We start from the raw sequence: 16749 nt of genomic DNA, 5'->3' as shown, positions 1-16749 counted from the left end.
ATTGCGGAAAAAACGTCGCACAGGAATTCATGCAAAAACATTTAGATGAAGAATGTCAGAAACTACATTCCTCACATGTCTTAAAAGAAACTTTATACAACCGCGATGATGTCACTGCTGAAACATGTTCGTTTTGTGGAGAAGTTGTAGATGAGAAGATGCTAAATCACCATGGTAGAATTTGTGGAAATGAGGTAGTTGAGTGTGAGCCATTACACCGGCATATGGATAGCTGCAGGAAATCTCAAAACTTATGCTCGTCGCACTTTGTAGGGACTGACGAAAAACCGTGCGTATCAGATTCTGGGTGTAGATCGGAAAATTATGACGAAGATAGTTTAAATCTAGTTGAAAATTTAGCTGGCAACGGTTGCCTGGATGTCATGCGTCACCTGCGGCCAAACAGTAAACTCTAGAAACTTGCAAGAACATGAAGAACAGTGCATAGCATCTCTCTTTTTTTGTGATATATGTGGCGACAGAGTCGAAATAGAAGATGTGGACATGCATCGGAAGAAGAAATGTGTTATCCGATGTATGTTTTGCGACGAATATATATCTAATGGTTCTATGCCGGAGCATTACACTCGCTGTGAGTTGATGCTGGTGAGTTGCGAAAACAGATGTGGAGACAAAGTTCCGAGAAACAAGCTTAATGAGCACATGGCAGCGTGTTCAAAGAGAATAGTGCAGTGCGATTTTTGCGAGATGAGACTAGAAAGTCACTTGCTGAATCATCACCAGGGGGAATGTCCTCAATTTCCGATTGCGTGTCTTGAGGATTGTGGCCTCAACATTGCAAGGAAGAACATGGATCACCATCTGAATGAGGAGTGCAAGAAGCTCTATTCAACGTGTGCTTTTATGGAAATGCAGTGTGACTACGAAGGGTTCCCTGTTGGAATAAGACGGCACGTGAAGGAAGACGTCGCTCATCACGTGGAACTCATGAGAAGCGTGATCGAAAAGATGGGGAACAGGATTCAAGAACTGGAGAATAAGTTACAGCATATTGAGAGTACGACTGAGATTTCTGAAGTTGCGGCTTTCACTGAAACTCAAGACGATGAATTGGTCCCAGAGATCATAAAGACTGGTCTCAAATCATGGAAGGTCACAAAAATGTATTCAGTGTTAGATCAAGGCTTCACTGTGCACAGTCTCCCCTCTCACGTTGACAAATGTGGGCATCAACTCAGGATTACTTTACACCTGTTTCCGGATAGCACCACAAACGAGAAAAGTTATTTAGGGATTTATATTGAAATTATTACTGGAGAGTTTGGTTCAGGTTTGGAGTGGCCTTTTAATCGTCTCTTAACATTCAAAGTAATTGACCAGAACTCGGGGAGCAAAGACATTGGCCAGACGTTTCGCAGGTCGGATATACAGAATTATCGTATACCGAAGAAAGGGAAAGGTAAGCTAGAAAGGGGTTTTCGTGTAGTTATTCCCTGTGACAAATTAAAGACAAGCAGTTATATTGTTAATAATACCCTTTTCTTTGAGATTAATATAGAGTAAAGGCTAGGTATTGTTGATTTTTGCAAAGGAGTTATAAAAATAAAGGACTATGATTTGAAATGTATAAGTCACATCACTCTGTCTCTCCTAAAATTATTATTAATATTATTTTTCAGAAGTGAACATTCTTGTTTAGAAGACTTCTATTTGCTGATGCAACTACATTATTTGCTGCAATATATTATGTTCAATGAGATTCGTCTGATTTAATAGCTATACATTTTACACACTTCGGAAACTCTACATTTTCGGTTTAGTGTCACTTCACACTTCAGTGACTTATTTAAGAGAGTTCTTCGACTTCAGCCTCCTAAAAGTATACCTCCATTTTGGAATGAGCGAGTTGACATTTTAAGTCCAATTTATGCACAGATAGGCTAATCGGGACTGGACCTACAATTCAAAGTGGGATCCGAACCACTGTGCCTCCACCTAAACCCATGACCCCTTGATTGCAAGGCGACGATTACCACTACGCCATCGGGGAGGCCCATTCCATTTTTACATCGCTTTCTTGCCGACGTATGAGGTGCAGTGGTTAGCACAGCACGCTACGACGGCAGGGATCTCGGGTTCGATTCCGGCCTGAGCATGTGTGAGTGACCCTACATGCATTTTGTCATATCATCACTCATCATCATCGTCGTGAAAAAAAGATAAAAATACATATATAAAAAAATCATCACGCCACTTGTGTACCCATTTAGGTTAATGGCGACGTTGAAAATGGATGATGAACTGCTCAAAGATGATGAAGGCACGCTCATTCACAATATGAACCTAGGACGAGCGATTTGCGTGCTGAAAGCTATAAAAATCTAGTATACAATTTCGTAGAAACAAAATTCCCTGACTTTCCCATGCTTTCCAGAGCAAGTCATTAGGGTAATTCATGTATTTACACATTTGTGCAAGTAGGACACTAAATTTTAGCTAAACACCACACTTAGAAACCGCGCACTAAACTGAGTTAAGATCATAACAAGAAGGAAAACTGAACACAAATTAACTGTTGAGACAGGGGCATCAGATGTGAGCTTTTATGTTACTTGCCATGTATTGACTAATTAATGACAATACAAAAAAAAAAAACATAAGAAATATAATTATAGCCTAAATAATACATAATTATAGTAAAATAGAGTAATATATATATTAATCCTTATATGTACCAAACACAAATCAACAACTGCAACAAAAAAAAAGTTGTAAAAGCCAATAGCCACTTACTGCAGTAGATTTCTACTTGAAAATATTTAAAATATGACCTCTTTTCCTAGAGTAGTTAATGTGCAATTTCTACTGTAACTGCCGGTAATACTCAATATATCAAACTGTAGCATAGTTTATCCACAACACATTTAAAATTTCTTGCTTGTTATACTCTGAAATGCATAGCAATTTTGACATCTACCTATTGCAAATTTCCAATAAGAGATGGTCGTCTTTGACACGTAAACGTACTACATGAATTATTAATTTTCTTGCACGGTTGAATATATTAGAAATGATTATATACCATGTTTTCATTTTGATATTTTATATAAATTTAAAATTTCCATTGAAGAAGGCGGCCTTCTTATAGTCCATCCTCTTTCTAGGTGGACCACAGCCCATTCTGTCCCATCCTTATCGCTGCTCCTTATGCAATTTTAAACGGATGGGGTTATGACCAGAGCTCGAAGTTAGTGGGGATGGTATCCTCTACAGTTTGCAAAATTTTCGCAAAACATCCCCCAGCTAACCCCAAGGGTTGACCAAACATCTCCGCAGCTAAAGGTTTCCACTTCAAGCGCTGGTTATGACGTAGAGCTCGGATTTGTATGTAGCTAATTACATAACCTGTTCCTTTCTAGATACAAACCTTGAACAGGAAAATGTCAACGAATTCTATAACTGACATGATTTTGCATAAGTTTTGTTACCTATTTTTTACATATTTGCCAGGATATTACATATTTTACATAATTGCTCATTTACTTTACATTAAACAACATATTTCGGTAATTTTTCTCTATCTTTTCCCTTCTTCCTATATATTCGATTTCTGAAACATGATGAGGGATTGTTATTTATCGAAAGATGCTGGAGTTTCTCCCCCCCCCCCCACCTTCTGGTTATATATTTTCGTTTCGCTTTTAGGTTTAGGTAAAGCACCTAGAAACAGCAACGGTGGACAAGAAAGCTACTTTCCTGTACGTATGTTCCCTTGTACAAAAAGTGCAAGAGTAGCTGTGTATTTTCATTCGATTGTTCTTTCTGTAGATGCTTCTTTTTACAATTTGTTTCGAAAGATACAAAGAGCTCTCTTACATATTTACATATTATACAATAATTTGCGATGTGAAAAGTAATTAATAGTTGACAAAATTTGCTTCTTAAATATGGACACGTTGTTGTGCTTCTTTGAGTTATACAGAGTGTGGAAGTCAAACGGGAAGATTTAAAAAAGTCACAAAAAAAATATAGAGCAAATATTATTTATTTTTTGAACATGAATGTACTGTACATGAGTGGAAATTACTAGTGTACTACAAAAATGTTCATTTTTTTTTAGTATGGTGTCAGTAAGATGGCGTTTTTGGTGTTACACAGGCCGTGTCCGAAAGGTGCAAGACCGTACTTGAAGCGAGCATCTTCCGAGTATGGTCTTGGAGTGCGGTCTTCAAGTCGTGGACTGGAAGTGTTGTCTTTCGAATTGCACTTCGACTGCAGCGCCAAATACGATCAGGAGATAAAACTGAGTACTCGTTGTTTTCCTCGTCATTTAAACACTTGTTTTTCACAATAGAAATCACATAGCATTTTCAAATGCTCGTACACATACATTTCCACACATTAGAAGAACTATAACCAACAACTTGCTGGCCATAACTTGCTGTGCTGCTCGCTTTCTACCTCCGTGATTTTAAACAAATGAACAACGAGTGTGGAAACCACGTGACCTAGTCACCAACCATCTGTACTGCACGCTGTGTACTTGCGTCCTTCTGTTCTTGGCGCTTTCGAACTGTACTAGGTGACGTCACTTCCGCCAAGACCATACTTCAATTCTGCTGTTTGTACCTTTCGGACAGAGCCACACATTGCCGAAGTCTCAGAGTAAATCCGCCCATGACGTATGATAATGATAATGCACACCACACTGGTACTTTTTCTGAATGGAGAGCCGTTCATGGAGAGTTTGTGGATTATTCTCGGACTCTCCCTCGCACCGTCATGGGCGGATTTACTCTGAGACTCCGACAATGTGTGCAAAACCAAGGACGCCATATTTAAAAAAATGAACATTTTCAGATACACTAGTAATTTCCACTCATGTACAGTACATTCATGTTAAAAAAAATACATAATATTTGCTCTCTATATTTTTTTGTGAATTTTTTAAACCTTCCCGTTTGACTGCCTCACCCTGTATACATTTAATACAACTTTTAATTTGAACAACTTATGTCCTTAAAATTATGTTGAATATGTTCAAATAAAACAAATATCTAGCAAAATTCTTCAAATTGTTTGTATACTAAATTGTTATTAATATTACATATTCTTTGATACCACAGATTTAGCTACATATTATTTTGATAATACATATTTATGTACATGTTTTATCACCTACATATTTTGTACTTTGATATTACATAAAAATCCGAGCTCTAGTTATGACACATGACACATCCAACTAGATGTGATCGAAATTTCGTTCTAAGGAACACTATTAATATTAGTAAGAATCCTTCATGATCGTCATGAAGTTTTAGTAGGGTGCAGGCAGAAAGGTTTTAAACACAATTATTAATTTTCAGGTTTTAAAAATTTCTCAAAAAACAGATTTTAGCTCTTTTTTGGAGGGGGGCGAAACAACGTTTCCCTTAGCATTGGGTAGTCCTACAAATAAAATACTGATCTTGTTTTGAAGCTCTTTGCATCTGTTTTTAAAATGCATTATTATTGTCAATTCACATCACGATACCGATTTTATACAGATTTTTATTCAGCGGAGTAAAGCTGTGCGATGAACGTGGCATCACGGCACACAACGATGTCCGTTAAACGTTGAACCGCGTGCGATGCGAGTCATTGCGTGCATGGTGGTAAAGCCCGCATCACACGAAACTGGATTTCCAGTAGGTATGCCCTAGTTGGCGTTGGACTGGCTACCAATTTGCTAGTTTTCGCCTCACACGATACTTATCAGCGTACTTGTCGATAGTATTTTGTTCCCATACGAGGGAAGTTGTAATGGCGGCCGCGTGAGATGTAAACAATGTATCACTTCACATTTTTAAAAGCCGATAACTATTCAACCGAGAGGAATAACTTGGTATGAAACGTTATTAGGTACAAAACAATGGCGCTGCTTAAATACATACTTTACAACGTTTATTGTACACGTATGGAAGAATATTTTAGTTGTTTCAAATGTAAACAACGTGCACTCGGCATAGATGGTGTAACTCAACGCTCCTTTCATGCTGTATACGTTATACATTGCTGGAGTAACACTCGGAAACCACAGACAAAAACGCTCCTTTGCACACTCACAGATTATCTTCACATGGCGAAACTTTGCTCTGATTGGCTGTTCCACAGAATCCAGTCGAGGAAAGCAAGTAGCAATTAGAACATGTCCTATTACTCCAAACCAGTCAAGCAGTCAGCCAGGCGGCCATGATTGCTACCTAGAAAGTTAGTTCAACGCCAACTAGGGCATTCCTACTAGAAATCTAGTTCCGTGTGATAGGGGCTTAAGAAAGGGAGTAGCAAGCCCTGCGCGGTGTTTCTGAAGCCGGGTCACGTGACAGAACAGGAGAAGTCAGACCAAAACATTCGAAGACGCCGTAAGAAAGCATGGCATTTTGTGTACTTTTGAATAACATTTAGGAAGCAATGGTGCCTGCTCAACACGCGGCTCTACTAACAGAAGCGACAGGAAACCTGAAGGAATAAAATTCCATAAGCAAATGAAGCTGGTTATAGCATAGAATAGGTTATAGTTTGTTTTGTAGTCATGGACGTCCGCAGGATTTTTTCCAGGGAGGGGCAAGGAAGGTATTTTTTTCCAGGGGAGGGCAAACAAGGCACATTTTCCCAAAAATAGTGTTGTTCCCTAAAAAAAAAACATTGCTTAAATTTGAATTTATGGTGTTCATGCAATAATTAACACATATTATTGTGGCAAAAATGAAATTATATGTGTGAAATACATAATTATTGGTTGACTTTCATTTTCCAGGGGGGGGGGGGCACGGCCCCCCCTTGCCCCCCCTTCCGGACGCCCATGTTTGTAGTATTTAAGTGTAAAATAAACCTCGAGTTTTCGTTTGTAGTTGGAGCCTACTTCCATGCTCCTTCCAGCCCGCGTGCGCTTGCAGCAGCGGATGCGATGTTCTTCTGTCTGTGACGTCATTGGTTGAAGTAGATGCGGCCATCTTACGCAGACCAACTTAAGCTCCGCCCACTTGCTTCAAAACGAAAGCAAGGAGTGATACGAGACTGCAGGCACCTGATTGCGTGGCATATTCGTAAAACGTTCGTTAAACTGTCCCGAAGAAATTATGTGTGTCGCAGGTGCGTGCGGTGACCATTTAGATAGCCGAAGCACTGAACTGGTCGGAACAGTTTAACGAACGTTTTTCCGATCTAAAAAAAGTTAAGTCATTAGTTGTTATTTGTTTATGCGTTTTAGTCCAAATATTACACTTGAGAACAATTACTACAGTATTGAAGTACGGACTTACAAAATTTAATCTTCTGTGTCCTAAGATCCTGCACAGCTGTCATTGGTTTCGTTAGCTGAAACGCTGAAGCGACGATTACGCGATGCATAGTTCTGATTCTGAACCAATTTTTGGACTGAAAAAACAGGGTGCGATGATTATGGGGATGGGGGGGGGGGGCAAACCGGTCCGTCAACCCACTGGAAAATAACATCGTTGGTTTCAAGTTACAAAAAAGCAGAAAGCTTGTTATTTTTATTCTTAATAGCAGAAATAAAGTTCAGTTAGCATTGGAACAGAATAACAAAATACAAACACAAGTTCCGTGTAAAACACAGAAATGGCATTTTCTTTCCCCTAATTATATGATTTAGCCAATCGAAAGAATAAATGGTTTCACAATTTTCAAAATTCCAAAACTTAGAGTTTCGTGTGAGAGGTCACACAACATAAATTTTATGACTAAAATTTCCTCGTAACGTTTACAGCTCTTTCGAAAACGAGGTGTGTAAGACTTAATAACAAAGCAGAATACCTAACCATTTCAGTCCACTAGCTCTATGAAGTGTAAAAGAATTAAAGGAAAACAGATGTGCTGGATTCACTCCAGGCCCAGGATGAACTGACTGATTGACTTGGTTTATTTTACTTCGCTTTTCTGCCACTTTTGGCTGATCGCGACGAAGAGTGATAATTGGATGAAACTGATGGACAGTTACGAACACGAATGCCCAAGACGGGATTCGAACCCCGGAACTTAGGTGGCGAGACGACCACTTGACGCGTCACATCATATGCTATTGTTGGTAGATATTTTAATATTATTAATAATAATTTTAATATAAATAATACAATTTTGTTATAATTATTATTATTATTACACGTGATACAATTGACTAGCGTTTCCCAGAAATACAGGGTGTTTCATAAAGGACTTTACAACTTTGTAATTATATATAAATTTATTCACACAACTTACAGAGCTGGTTTTGTTGTCATTTTCTAGCAAAATACATCAAGTTTTTAGCCTATAAGTTAGTAAGGTTCAATGTGAGTTCCATTGGTAATTTGGTAGACATCCCATCTGAAGTCGATTTCTTGCCAAACCCGCTGCAGCATGTCAGGCGTAACTGCAGCATAGATTCTTGCACTGAGATCAGCGAGTGTAGCAGGTAGAGGTGGTCTGTAAACTTTATCCTTGATAAATCCCCAGAAGTAAAAATCAAGAGGTGTCAGGTCTGGTGAACGAGGTGGCCATCCAATTGGCTCACCTCGACTTATCCACTGATTTGGAAAACGGTTACTGAGGAAATCCCGGACGTTGTTGAGGTAGTGTGGCGGTGCGCCGTCTTGCTGGAAGTGAATTTGCAAACACTCGCTGGAAACCAGTGAAGACAGCCATTTTGGTACAACTGTCGCTAGCACTAGCGGTGGTGTGATTCGGAACTAAGCTACTATGCGAGTCAAAACTTGATGTATTTTACTACCAAATGACACCAAAACCAGCTCTGTGAGGCGTGTGAATAAATTTATATATAATTACAAAGTTGTAAAGTCCTTTATGAAACACCATATATATTTCTACAGTCCCGCCGCCCTTACAGCCGGCGCGGGGACCGCCTTTATGGCCGCGTTTACCTACGAAGGAACTTGCGGTCAAACAGCCAATTAGACATACAGCTGAACCCCTCTTTTGGCAACAAACGGCAACCTTTCAAACACTCCTCCCCGAAGCAGCCAGCAGGGAAACAGGATTTTGTCAAAATAGCCGTTCTGCGCTGTGATTGGGGACCAGTTCGTGCTGTGACACTACTATAGATAAGTGCGTAAGCTGTTTACAAATTAATTTGTCAAGGCAGAGACACAGCTTCCTACCGCAGTAAGGTAACAAGATTAAGATCGCCGTCCTTCGCGGAAAAAGGGCTGTTATGAACAGACCTTCAAGCGGACGAGGGGAAACTCTTCACGGACCTTGGAGACAAGGGTATTACGAGTATCAGTGGTGAAGCGTGACATTTTTACGCAGTCATCGCAAGACATGTCAAACATCAGGGTCGATCTTTCCAACATGGAAAAGGGGAGCACAATATTTTTTCTCAGTAAACGTCAAAAATATTCCAAGCTTTCGATAGCTAACGTCACTCTCATTTCTACCCTGAAGATGACAGTGATGTTAGTTCTCGAAAGCTTTGAATCTTCTCCACAACTCACCTGGTCGATAACCCTTTTCATCAAAGGAGAAAATTTCTCATTAAAATATTGTTTGAAAGCATTGCAAGAAGTGCACAAATCCATACGCTGTGCACACCTGCCCGGTCCATTTCAGTGGTCATCAAATATTAGGAAAAAAGAAAGTCAATTATTGGCTCCCTGTATAGGGGACAGCGGGGTCAATTGTAACACGGGGCAAATGTAACAATCACTCCTATGCTGCTCTCGTGAGGTATTTTTTAAAACTATTCAAACCTGTAGAAAGGAGACGTCAGTTGGGAGCAGGGCTGTTTCAGTCTTATGGGAGATTGGTTGACCGTAGTTAGTATTCTGTGTTTCTACTGTTCCTCGCGAACCGGCTGAAGTCAAATTCGTGTCCATATTCACGAACCTTTTTTTCTACTAAATTTTATTGCGAGAATGTGAGTAGAATACGTGTAATATTTACAAATAGTACCAGGAATGTACGTATTCTACAACTCTTTCATCTACACAATATTTAGTTTCTAAATTGGATAAGTAGCTTCATCCGGCCGACCAGTCTGCTTAAATTTTGAAATTGTGTAGGGGATATATGATCTGTGATTGTGTCGTCTGATTCTTGTCATTAGAATATTATTTTGGGGATGCGGTAAGTGTTGCCTATTGTAGTTAATGAAATCGTAATTTAACATTGTATGAAATCACTGCGTAATACGTATCAAAGCTTTTTTTCAAAAAGTGGTAAAGGAGTATCGCCAAACGCGAACCAAATTCCGTTCATTTCATACATCAGTACAGGCTTGCATTCAGTATCTAAATCCAACTTTTTGATTGTAATTGTGTATCATTTGTTGTTTAAAATAAAAACTCAGGAATTTTAATGAAATGGTAATAATATTATATACTGTTCTGTAAGGGCCAAGTTCCGTGTGTATAACTTAATCTGTGATGTTATGCTTCTACAATAACTTATTTTTTAATTCCTCTCGTAATTACTTGCTTGGGTGGTTTAGGTGGACCAGGTTTGGTTCTCTTACTTTTATATTTATACAGACGCGCGGAAATAATCAGATAATTAAACCTAATGATCCTAACCTACTTATGTTATGATTCCGGTAATTATTTTGCTAGTGAAAATAGCCCTACATGCTATTCTCACCACCTGGTGAAAATAGTCGCAGCCTCTTTTTATTTGTATGTAGCTAATGCTTAAGGATCATTTGAGGTAAATGCAACTTTGTATTGAAAGCAGCATATTTTCAGTTACTATTTTCACCAAGTGGTCAACCTCGTTTTTGTGCTATTTTCACCTAAACTCATGATTCCTCACAATGTGGGAATTATTTTATTTTATAAAACATTCACGTTCTCTTGTAAGATTTTGTTTTGTATTGCTTGTTAGGTTCTATGTCTCAAAAAATAATCATCTATACCATGTGATATCACTGCTCTCTCTAAAAAGTGGTAATAATAATCAACAATCAGCATTTTTAATTTGTGTTAAGCTCTGTGGTTAGTGTGCAAAAATTGACAATGTGTGAAATAGAATAGCATCTGTACTTAATAATAAAGGTACCAGTGGTACCAGTTTCATAGATCGCAGACACATACCTACTATTGTGTTCGTCACGTTTGCAAATTGTGCATTATGCACGGGAAGCTGACGGACAGCCCCACGAACCATTCCGAAAAGGTTAGGTTTGGTTAGGTAAGGCAAGCATAGTTAAAAACAAGGGGGGGGGGTTGGAAACACTGACATGATTTCCCGGTCAAATAGATACCACGATGAAAGAAAGTACCTCGATTAACGTTGGAAACCTTAGAGAAACTCATTTCCGTAACTAGTTTCTTCTGTAAAAATGAAGAAATGTGTCTCCGATGTATGAAACTGTTACCATAATAAAAAATAAAAAAAACTGGTAAAAATAACTTGTTCTGCTAGTCTCAACACCTCATGAATGTAGTTGCACATTTTTTTTTATTTTGAGAATAATTACTGAAAATCATGGTTCCCATTGTGTGATTTTTTTTAGAAGCTATACAAGAGAATGAAATGGTGCTTTCAGTACTGCAAACTGTGGGAATAACTTTGCAGTTCGGAGAAACCTTTGTGTGAAAAAAAAACCACTTCAGAGTGTGATCATTTCCACAATTTATCTATTTTAAGATGAACATTTTTGTGTTCAGTAACAGCATGTATCATGATACACACAGTACAGAAGTTACTGATGAAGTCATGCATTTCTTAGAGTGAATACATTAAGTACATTATTTTTGTTTGCCATAGCATCGGTAAACTTTATTTTTTCAAAGTGTACTCTCATTTACGTATGTGGTGAGCACTCTAGCATGTTGGCTACTGAAATGTTAGTGTCACCAGGGAAACTATGTTACCCATTGAGCAGTTCCCAGTTCATATTTTTTTTAATAGTATTTGAACATGAAAATGCAAGAAAATTAATCCCACTGTACAGCACTGTAGAGCATTTATTTAATTTCTAGGAATTATCCACCTGTGCGCCTGTTTTATGCACACATCAAGATAGAAGAGATACAAATGCAAAGTCCGGTATGGGACTTGGACGTGGGAAGTGTAATAAATATGGCACTTCTCTGTTTAAGTCTCGTATCAGCTGGCACAAAGTTCATCGTGGAGGGAAATAAATCAACATTTCTTCATTCATGTTCAGCTATTTAGTAAATGATGAGTATTTGGTTTTTAAATAAGCTGTTTTATGTAAGAGATATTGTAGATATTTTTTATATATATGTATATGTAGATATTCTTTTTGTTAATATTTTCTTAGTATTTTTAAAGTAGAAATATTAATTTTCAATATTAGAGGTTTTCATTCTTTCAATTGCTTTAAATGTTGAAAGAAGTCTACAAGGAACAACAATTAATTTTCCAAAATGTTTTCATACTTTTCTTTCAAGTATATAGTATGTATAGTAGGTGCTGCTGCACTTGCTACAATAAGGTATGAAATTTCACTTCAACTTAGTGGTCATTGTCATGACGGTAAATTTGTGTTAAAGGCTGAACCTTTTCGTAGCATTCAACCTAGTACTTCTTATTTATTTGATTTTTGAGAAAACTTCCGAGAATTCTCTTAGTAATTATTATATTTTTTTCTGTACAGACTAACCTATTTCTAATCAGTGCCTTAAGGTATGTGATCTGATCAGTGGCATGCCCAGGATTTTCGAAAGGAGGCGGTTATGTATAAATTTTTTAGTAGTCAGCACTCATTTTGCCATCTTTACCTGCATTTGATGTTCTTTTTTTAGGGAATACTGGGCCAAAGGGGGGGTTATAACCCCCACCAACCCCCCTTGGTCACGCCACTGGATCTGATCCCTGACAGTATTGAAATTTTTATTATCGAATGGAGCGTAGTTGCTGTACACAGTCATTTTTTTCCGTTTTAATGTGTGGCAAAGAAAATATTTTTTATTGATCTGTGTAAAATCTTGCAATACAATCCTGTATAGCCGAAGGATCAATCAGGGAAAAAATATTTTTGCAAATATGGATTAGCATGACATGAATCATTCTGAATTCTTGTATACTTATTTCATTCCATTTCTCCACCCAAGAAAAAAAAAGTCACCTATTTTAAGACTGTCATTTTCGTATGATGAAGATTTTTTAAAAAAATGCTTTTAGAGGAAATTATATATTTCCGCTCAAAGTAATAATGCAATTTCAGGAAGTTTTGGTAATAGTACGTTTTCCGTATAATTTTCGTATACTTTTATTTTTTTTTATATAAATCAATTTTAATGCGAAAAGTTTGTAATTAAACGAAATCATTGCATATAATTAATTTCCGCCACTTCTAACTACGTTTAGTCAATTTGCGCGTATAATTTATTATACGCGCAAATCGCCTGAACGCGGTTAGAAAGTATCGGAAAGCGAATGGTACGGCACACGATAGTGTTTTGTCGTTTCGAGCAATATGCGCGTGCTTGCGCATATCGTTCATCTGTTTTTCCCCGACGGTGCTGCCGTCGGTGGTCGCGAGGAAACGACCTTCCAGTACCGCCATACTGTCAACCATTTTTAACCCGCAGCTGTAACATCTTGTAGTAGTATGTCTATGGTTGGGAGTGACTCATGTGGCGGTGGTGCTAACGTAGCCATTGTTCCGGCTATTATTGGGAGTTTGTCAAATTTTCAACACGTAAGTAAAAACATAAGGTTCCTTTTTATTGTTTAATAGGGATTTCGCGATGTCGTCTGATCAAGGTTTGTATATATCATCGCAATACACAATATTTGATGTATTTGTTAAGATAGTTGTGATCAATTTCTGGTGTCGAGATTAGTAACTGCAAGTCAGCAAACAATATGGCGGCAGGATGGAGCAAATGTAACAAATGTAACCGGGGCAGTTGTAACACTGTTACAATTGCCCCTTATGCGTTTCTAATGTAAAATATTCACTTGCATTGTAATAAAAACCATTGTTCAACCATCCTGAATTGTTACATTCTACAAGATAACAGCAAAGGGAAAAAGAGGCTGTTCGACAGAAGTGATAGTCGTCAATCAAAAAAGAAGAGAACTGCAAGCAGAAGCGCAAGAAGGTGTCAGGAAAGCAGCTATCAAGGCGACGAATGTTTTTGTTTAGTTTGTCTTGAGAAGTGGTCCAATAGTGCATCTGGTGAGCAATGGGTGCAGTGCTTAACTTGTGACAACTGGTCACATGAGAAATGCACCAAAGGAGACAGCTTTTACATTTGTCATAACCAGAGTTAAGATTTTTAGGTGCGCACCTTTTTTTCGTAGTGAAAGTGATACCTCTCTGGAAGGACTCGGTGTGTGAAATGTTGCCTCAACGTGAGAATGGAGCTAATTTTCCAGCACCTTTTTTCACCTTTTTTGATAACCTTTCCCCTTCCCTCCCTTTTCTGGGACATTTATCTATTTTCCCTCTTTTTCGTGTTCTTAATTGCTTTTCCTCCCCTTTTTGTGTCCTTTTACTGGTGTTGTTAAATATATTTCCTCAGCAAATCATTGATTTTTTTTTCGCGACACTTTTCTCTTTAAGATGTTTACACATTGTTAACTGAAATTGAATGTATTTAAACTGTGCTTGATTGTTGCCTATTTGAAATCAACAATGGAAAGACCGCTACTGATATGCACCAGATCGCCGTTATTTTTTTCTAAGATAGAAGGGACAAGGAAACGCAGTTTGGTCTTGGAAGCAATGAAGCAACAATGTATTTCTGAAGTGGTGGGTTTCACGTTTCATGTGTGCGCAGTGGACAGATATTGTTTGTGGATGTAAGTTCCTTACCTGCTTTTTCACTCTGTTAGATCCTGTTAGTGCATGTACTTTATCATGCCGAAAGTGCGCAGATCCCGATTTATCAGTCAGGCTCAAGAATTTAAGCACGAGTTCATAGAAAGTGATGGAACTGTTATTCGATGCACGGTTTGTGATACGGGAATCACATTAGATGAAAAACACCAGAGATCGCATCCAGCAACATATTTCCAGCTCTAAGCATCGAAAGAACAAGAATCTGCAAGGAAGTAAATCTCGGCAGCCTCTCTTACGCAATGCATTTGAGCAGTGTTCTTCCAAGAACCAAAATTTAAAGGAATTTAATGTTGACTTCTGTGCATCTTTTACACAGGCGGAATTTGCCACTTCCACAGAGTTGCCATTCCGAGTGAATACTAAGTTTGCCCCACTTGTTTCTGTGGATGTAGAGAGAAGCTTCAGCTTATATAAAGATATTTTATCTCTGAAAAGAAACAAACTCACTTTTAAAAATTTAGAAATGCTTAATGTTGTAAGGTACAACAGCTTTGTGTTTTTCCCCGACTCTGGTGAATAACTGTAACACAATCTATGTGTGTGATGTGTACACAGCTTCGAGTGAATTAGCTTAGCCTAATAAAATAGGAGGGAAAGTTTTAATAAGTAGTATAATTATCAGCACTTTTTTTTGCCCCAATCAGCACCTTTTTTGCCCCTTTTTGGGTCTTATTTTAGCACCTTTTCCCTTCCTTTTTCCCAATGAAATTTTCCCCTAAAAATCCTAACTCTGGTCATAACTGTCAGTCATAATGATCAGATATATATTTGTTAGAAACAGTGTTTGGGACCATTTTTTCTGACGCTGTTGCCACATTCAAAATTCACCTCAAAATGCTGAGAAAAAATGTAGCTGTAGTGAAATTTTCGCTACAACTACAGGAATTTTGTAGTTGAATTTGTATGATTTTTTATTTTTATAAATTTAGACCCAAGAACAGGCTTGTCAGCCCACATCATTGAGGAAGAGCTTATGAGTTCATTGGTCATTGGAAGAAAACACTGGAAGAAATCAAATAATGATGGAAACATTGATTCACTGTAGAGTTCTTTTCACAAGTGGGTAAAGTCACCACCACTGGAATTTACTCCCAACAGAAAAAGGTCAAGAAACTTTGTAGCGAAGAGTGATTTTGAATTGCCTGTTGATATTTAGAATTTTTAATTAAAGTGTGACAAATTTTTCAGTTATTACATTGGACTTCATAGGAGAGAAAAGAACTATTCTTCATTTTACTGTCAATGCTGTTTGACGTGGTCCTAGACTATGAATAGAAATAAATTTACCAACTCCTAAGAAATCGGCGGTGTTCAGGCAATCGCTTGGGTCGTCTGGCCCTTAGCCTCCCACCTCCCACACACAGATGCACTTATTGTTTTGAACGTTGGTTATGCATTGCCATAAATATGTAACACTGCAAATTTCAGCCACATCAATGCAGTATGAAGTAGCACACACATGTTTACAGGTACATGTAGGAAATACTAATCCTGATTATATAAAACCGTGGCATATAGAAAACATAATATTTTCAACTTTTGCTCGAATTTTCCGAAGGGTAACAAATGTGCATATTTTACAATGGACTGGCTCATTCAAGAGCATGAAGACTGCAGTATTCCCATGCTTCTTCCTCTATTCTCGCACATATTCATTCATAATATACCATGCGTATATGGCAATGGAATGGAATTTGTGTGTGTGTGTGGGTGTGTGTGTGTGTGTGTTTATATTGTGTAGTAGTTGTGGTGTGTGTGTGTTTATATTGTGTTATAGTTGTGATGTGTTTGTGTAGTAGTTATGCTGTCGAATGTGTTTGTGTTCGTCTTGTGTAGTAATTGTGCTGTCTAATATGTTTGTATTTGTCTTGTGTAGTAGTTCCTCCATTCATATTGGGGGTTAGGCGTAGAGCTGACAACTCTGCACTGTAAAAAGACATGTCAAGAAACAGAAATATAAGGCCATGGATGTT

The 16749-nt window shown here is 38.0% G+C and overlaps 1 protein-coding gene across 1 annotated transcript; it reads left to right on the top strand.

Moving 5' to 3' along the window:
* Positions 1–570: 570 nt before the first annotated feature.
* On the top strand, positions 571–15821 carry LOC146004448 (TNF receptor-associated factor 4-like). The gene is made up of 2 exons (XM_083143303.1): positions 571–1420; positions 15706–15821. Exons 1-2 carry the CDS (start codon positions 571–573, stop codon positions 15819–15821), a joined length of 966 nt encoding a protein of 321 aa, XP_082999429.1.
* The last annotated feature ends 928 nt before the right edge of the window (positions 15822–16749 follow it).

Source organism: Lepisma saccharinum, chromosome 21 (assembly GCF_977018435.1).
Source record: "Lepisma saccharinum chromosome 21, izLepSacc3.1, whole genome shotgun sequence".
In the NCBI taxonomy this organism is placed as follows: Eukaryota; Metazoa; Arthropoda; class Insecta; order Zygentoma; family Lepismatidae; genus Lepisma; species Lepisma saccharinum.
Note: the sequence above shows the minus strand (reverse complement) of the source record. Positions and strands in the feature narration are given on the sequence as shown.

Coding starts and splice junctions, on each gene's coding strand:
- LOC146004448 (XM_083143303.1), top strand. CDS start 571: ATGCCGGAGCATTACACTCGCTGTGAGTTGATGCTGGTGAGTTGCGAA. Junction 1,421..15,705: donor TATACCGAAGAAAGGGAAAG/GTAAGCTAGAAA, acceptor TTATAAATTTAG/ACCCAAGAACAGGCTTGTCA.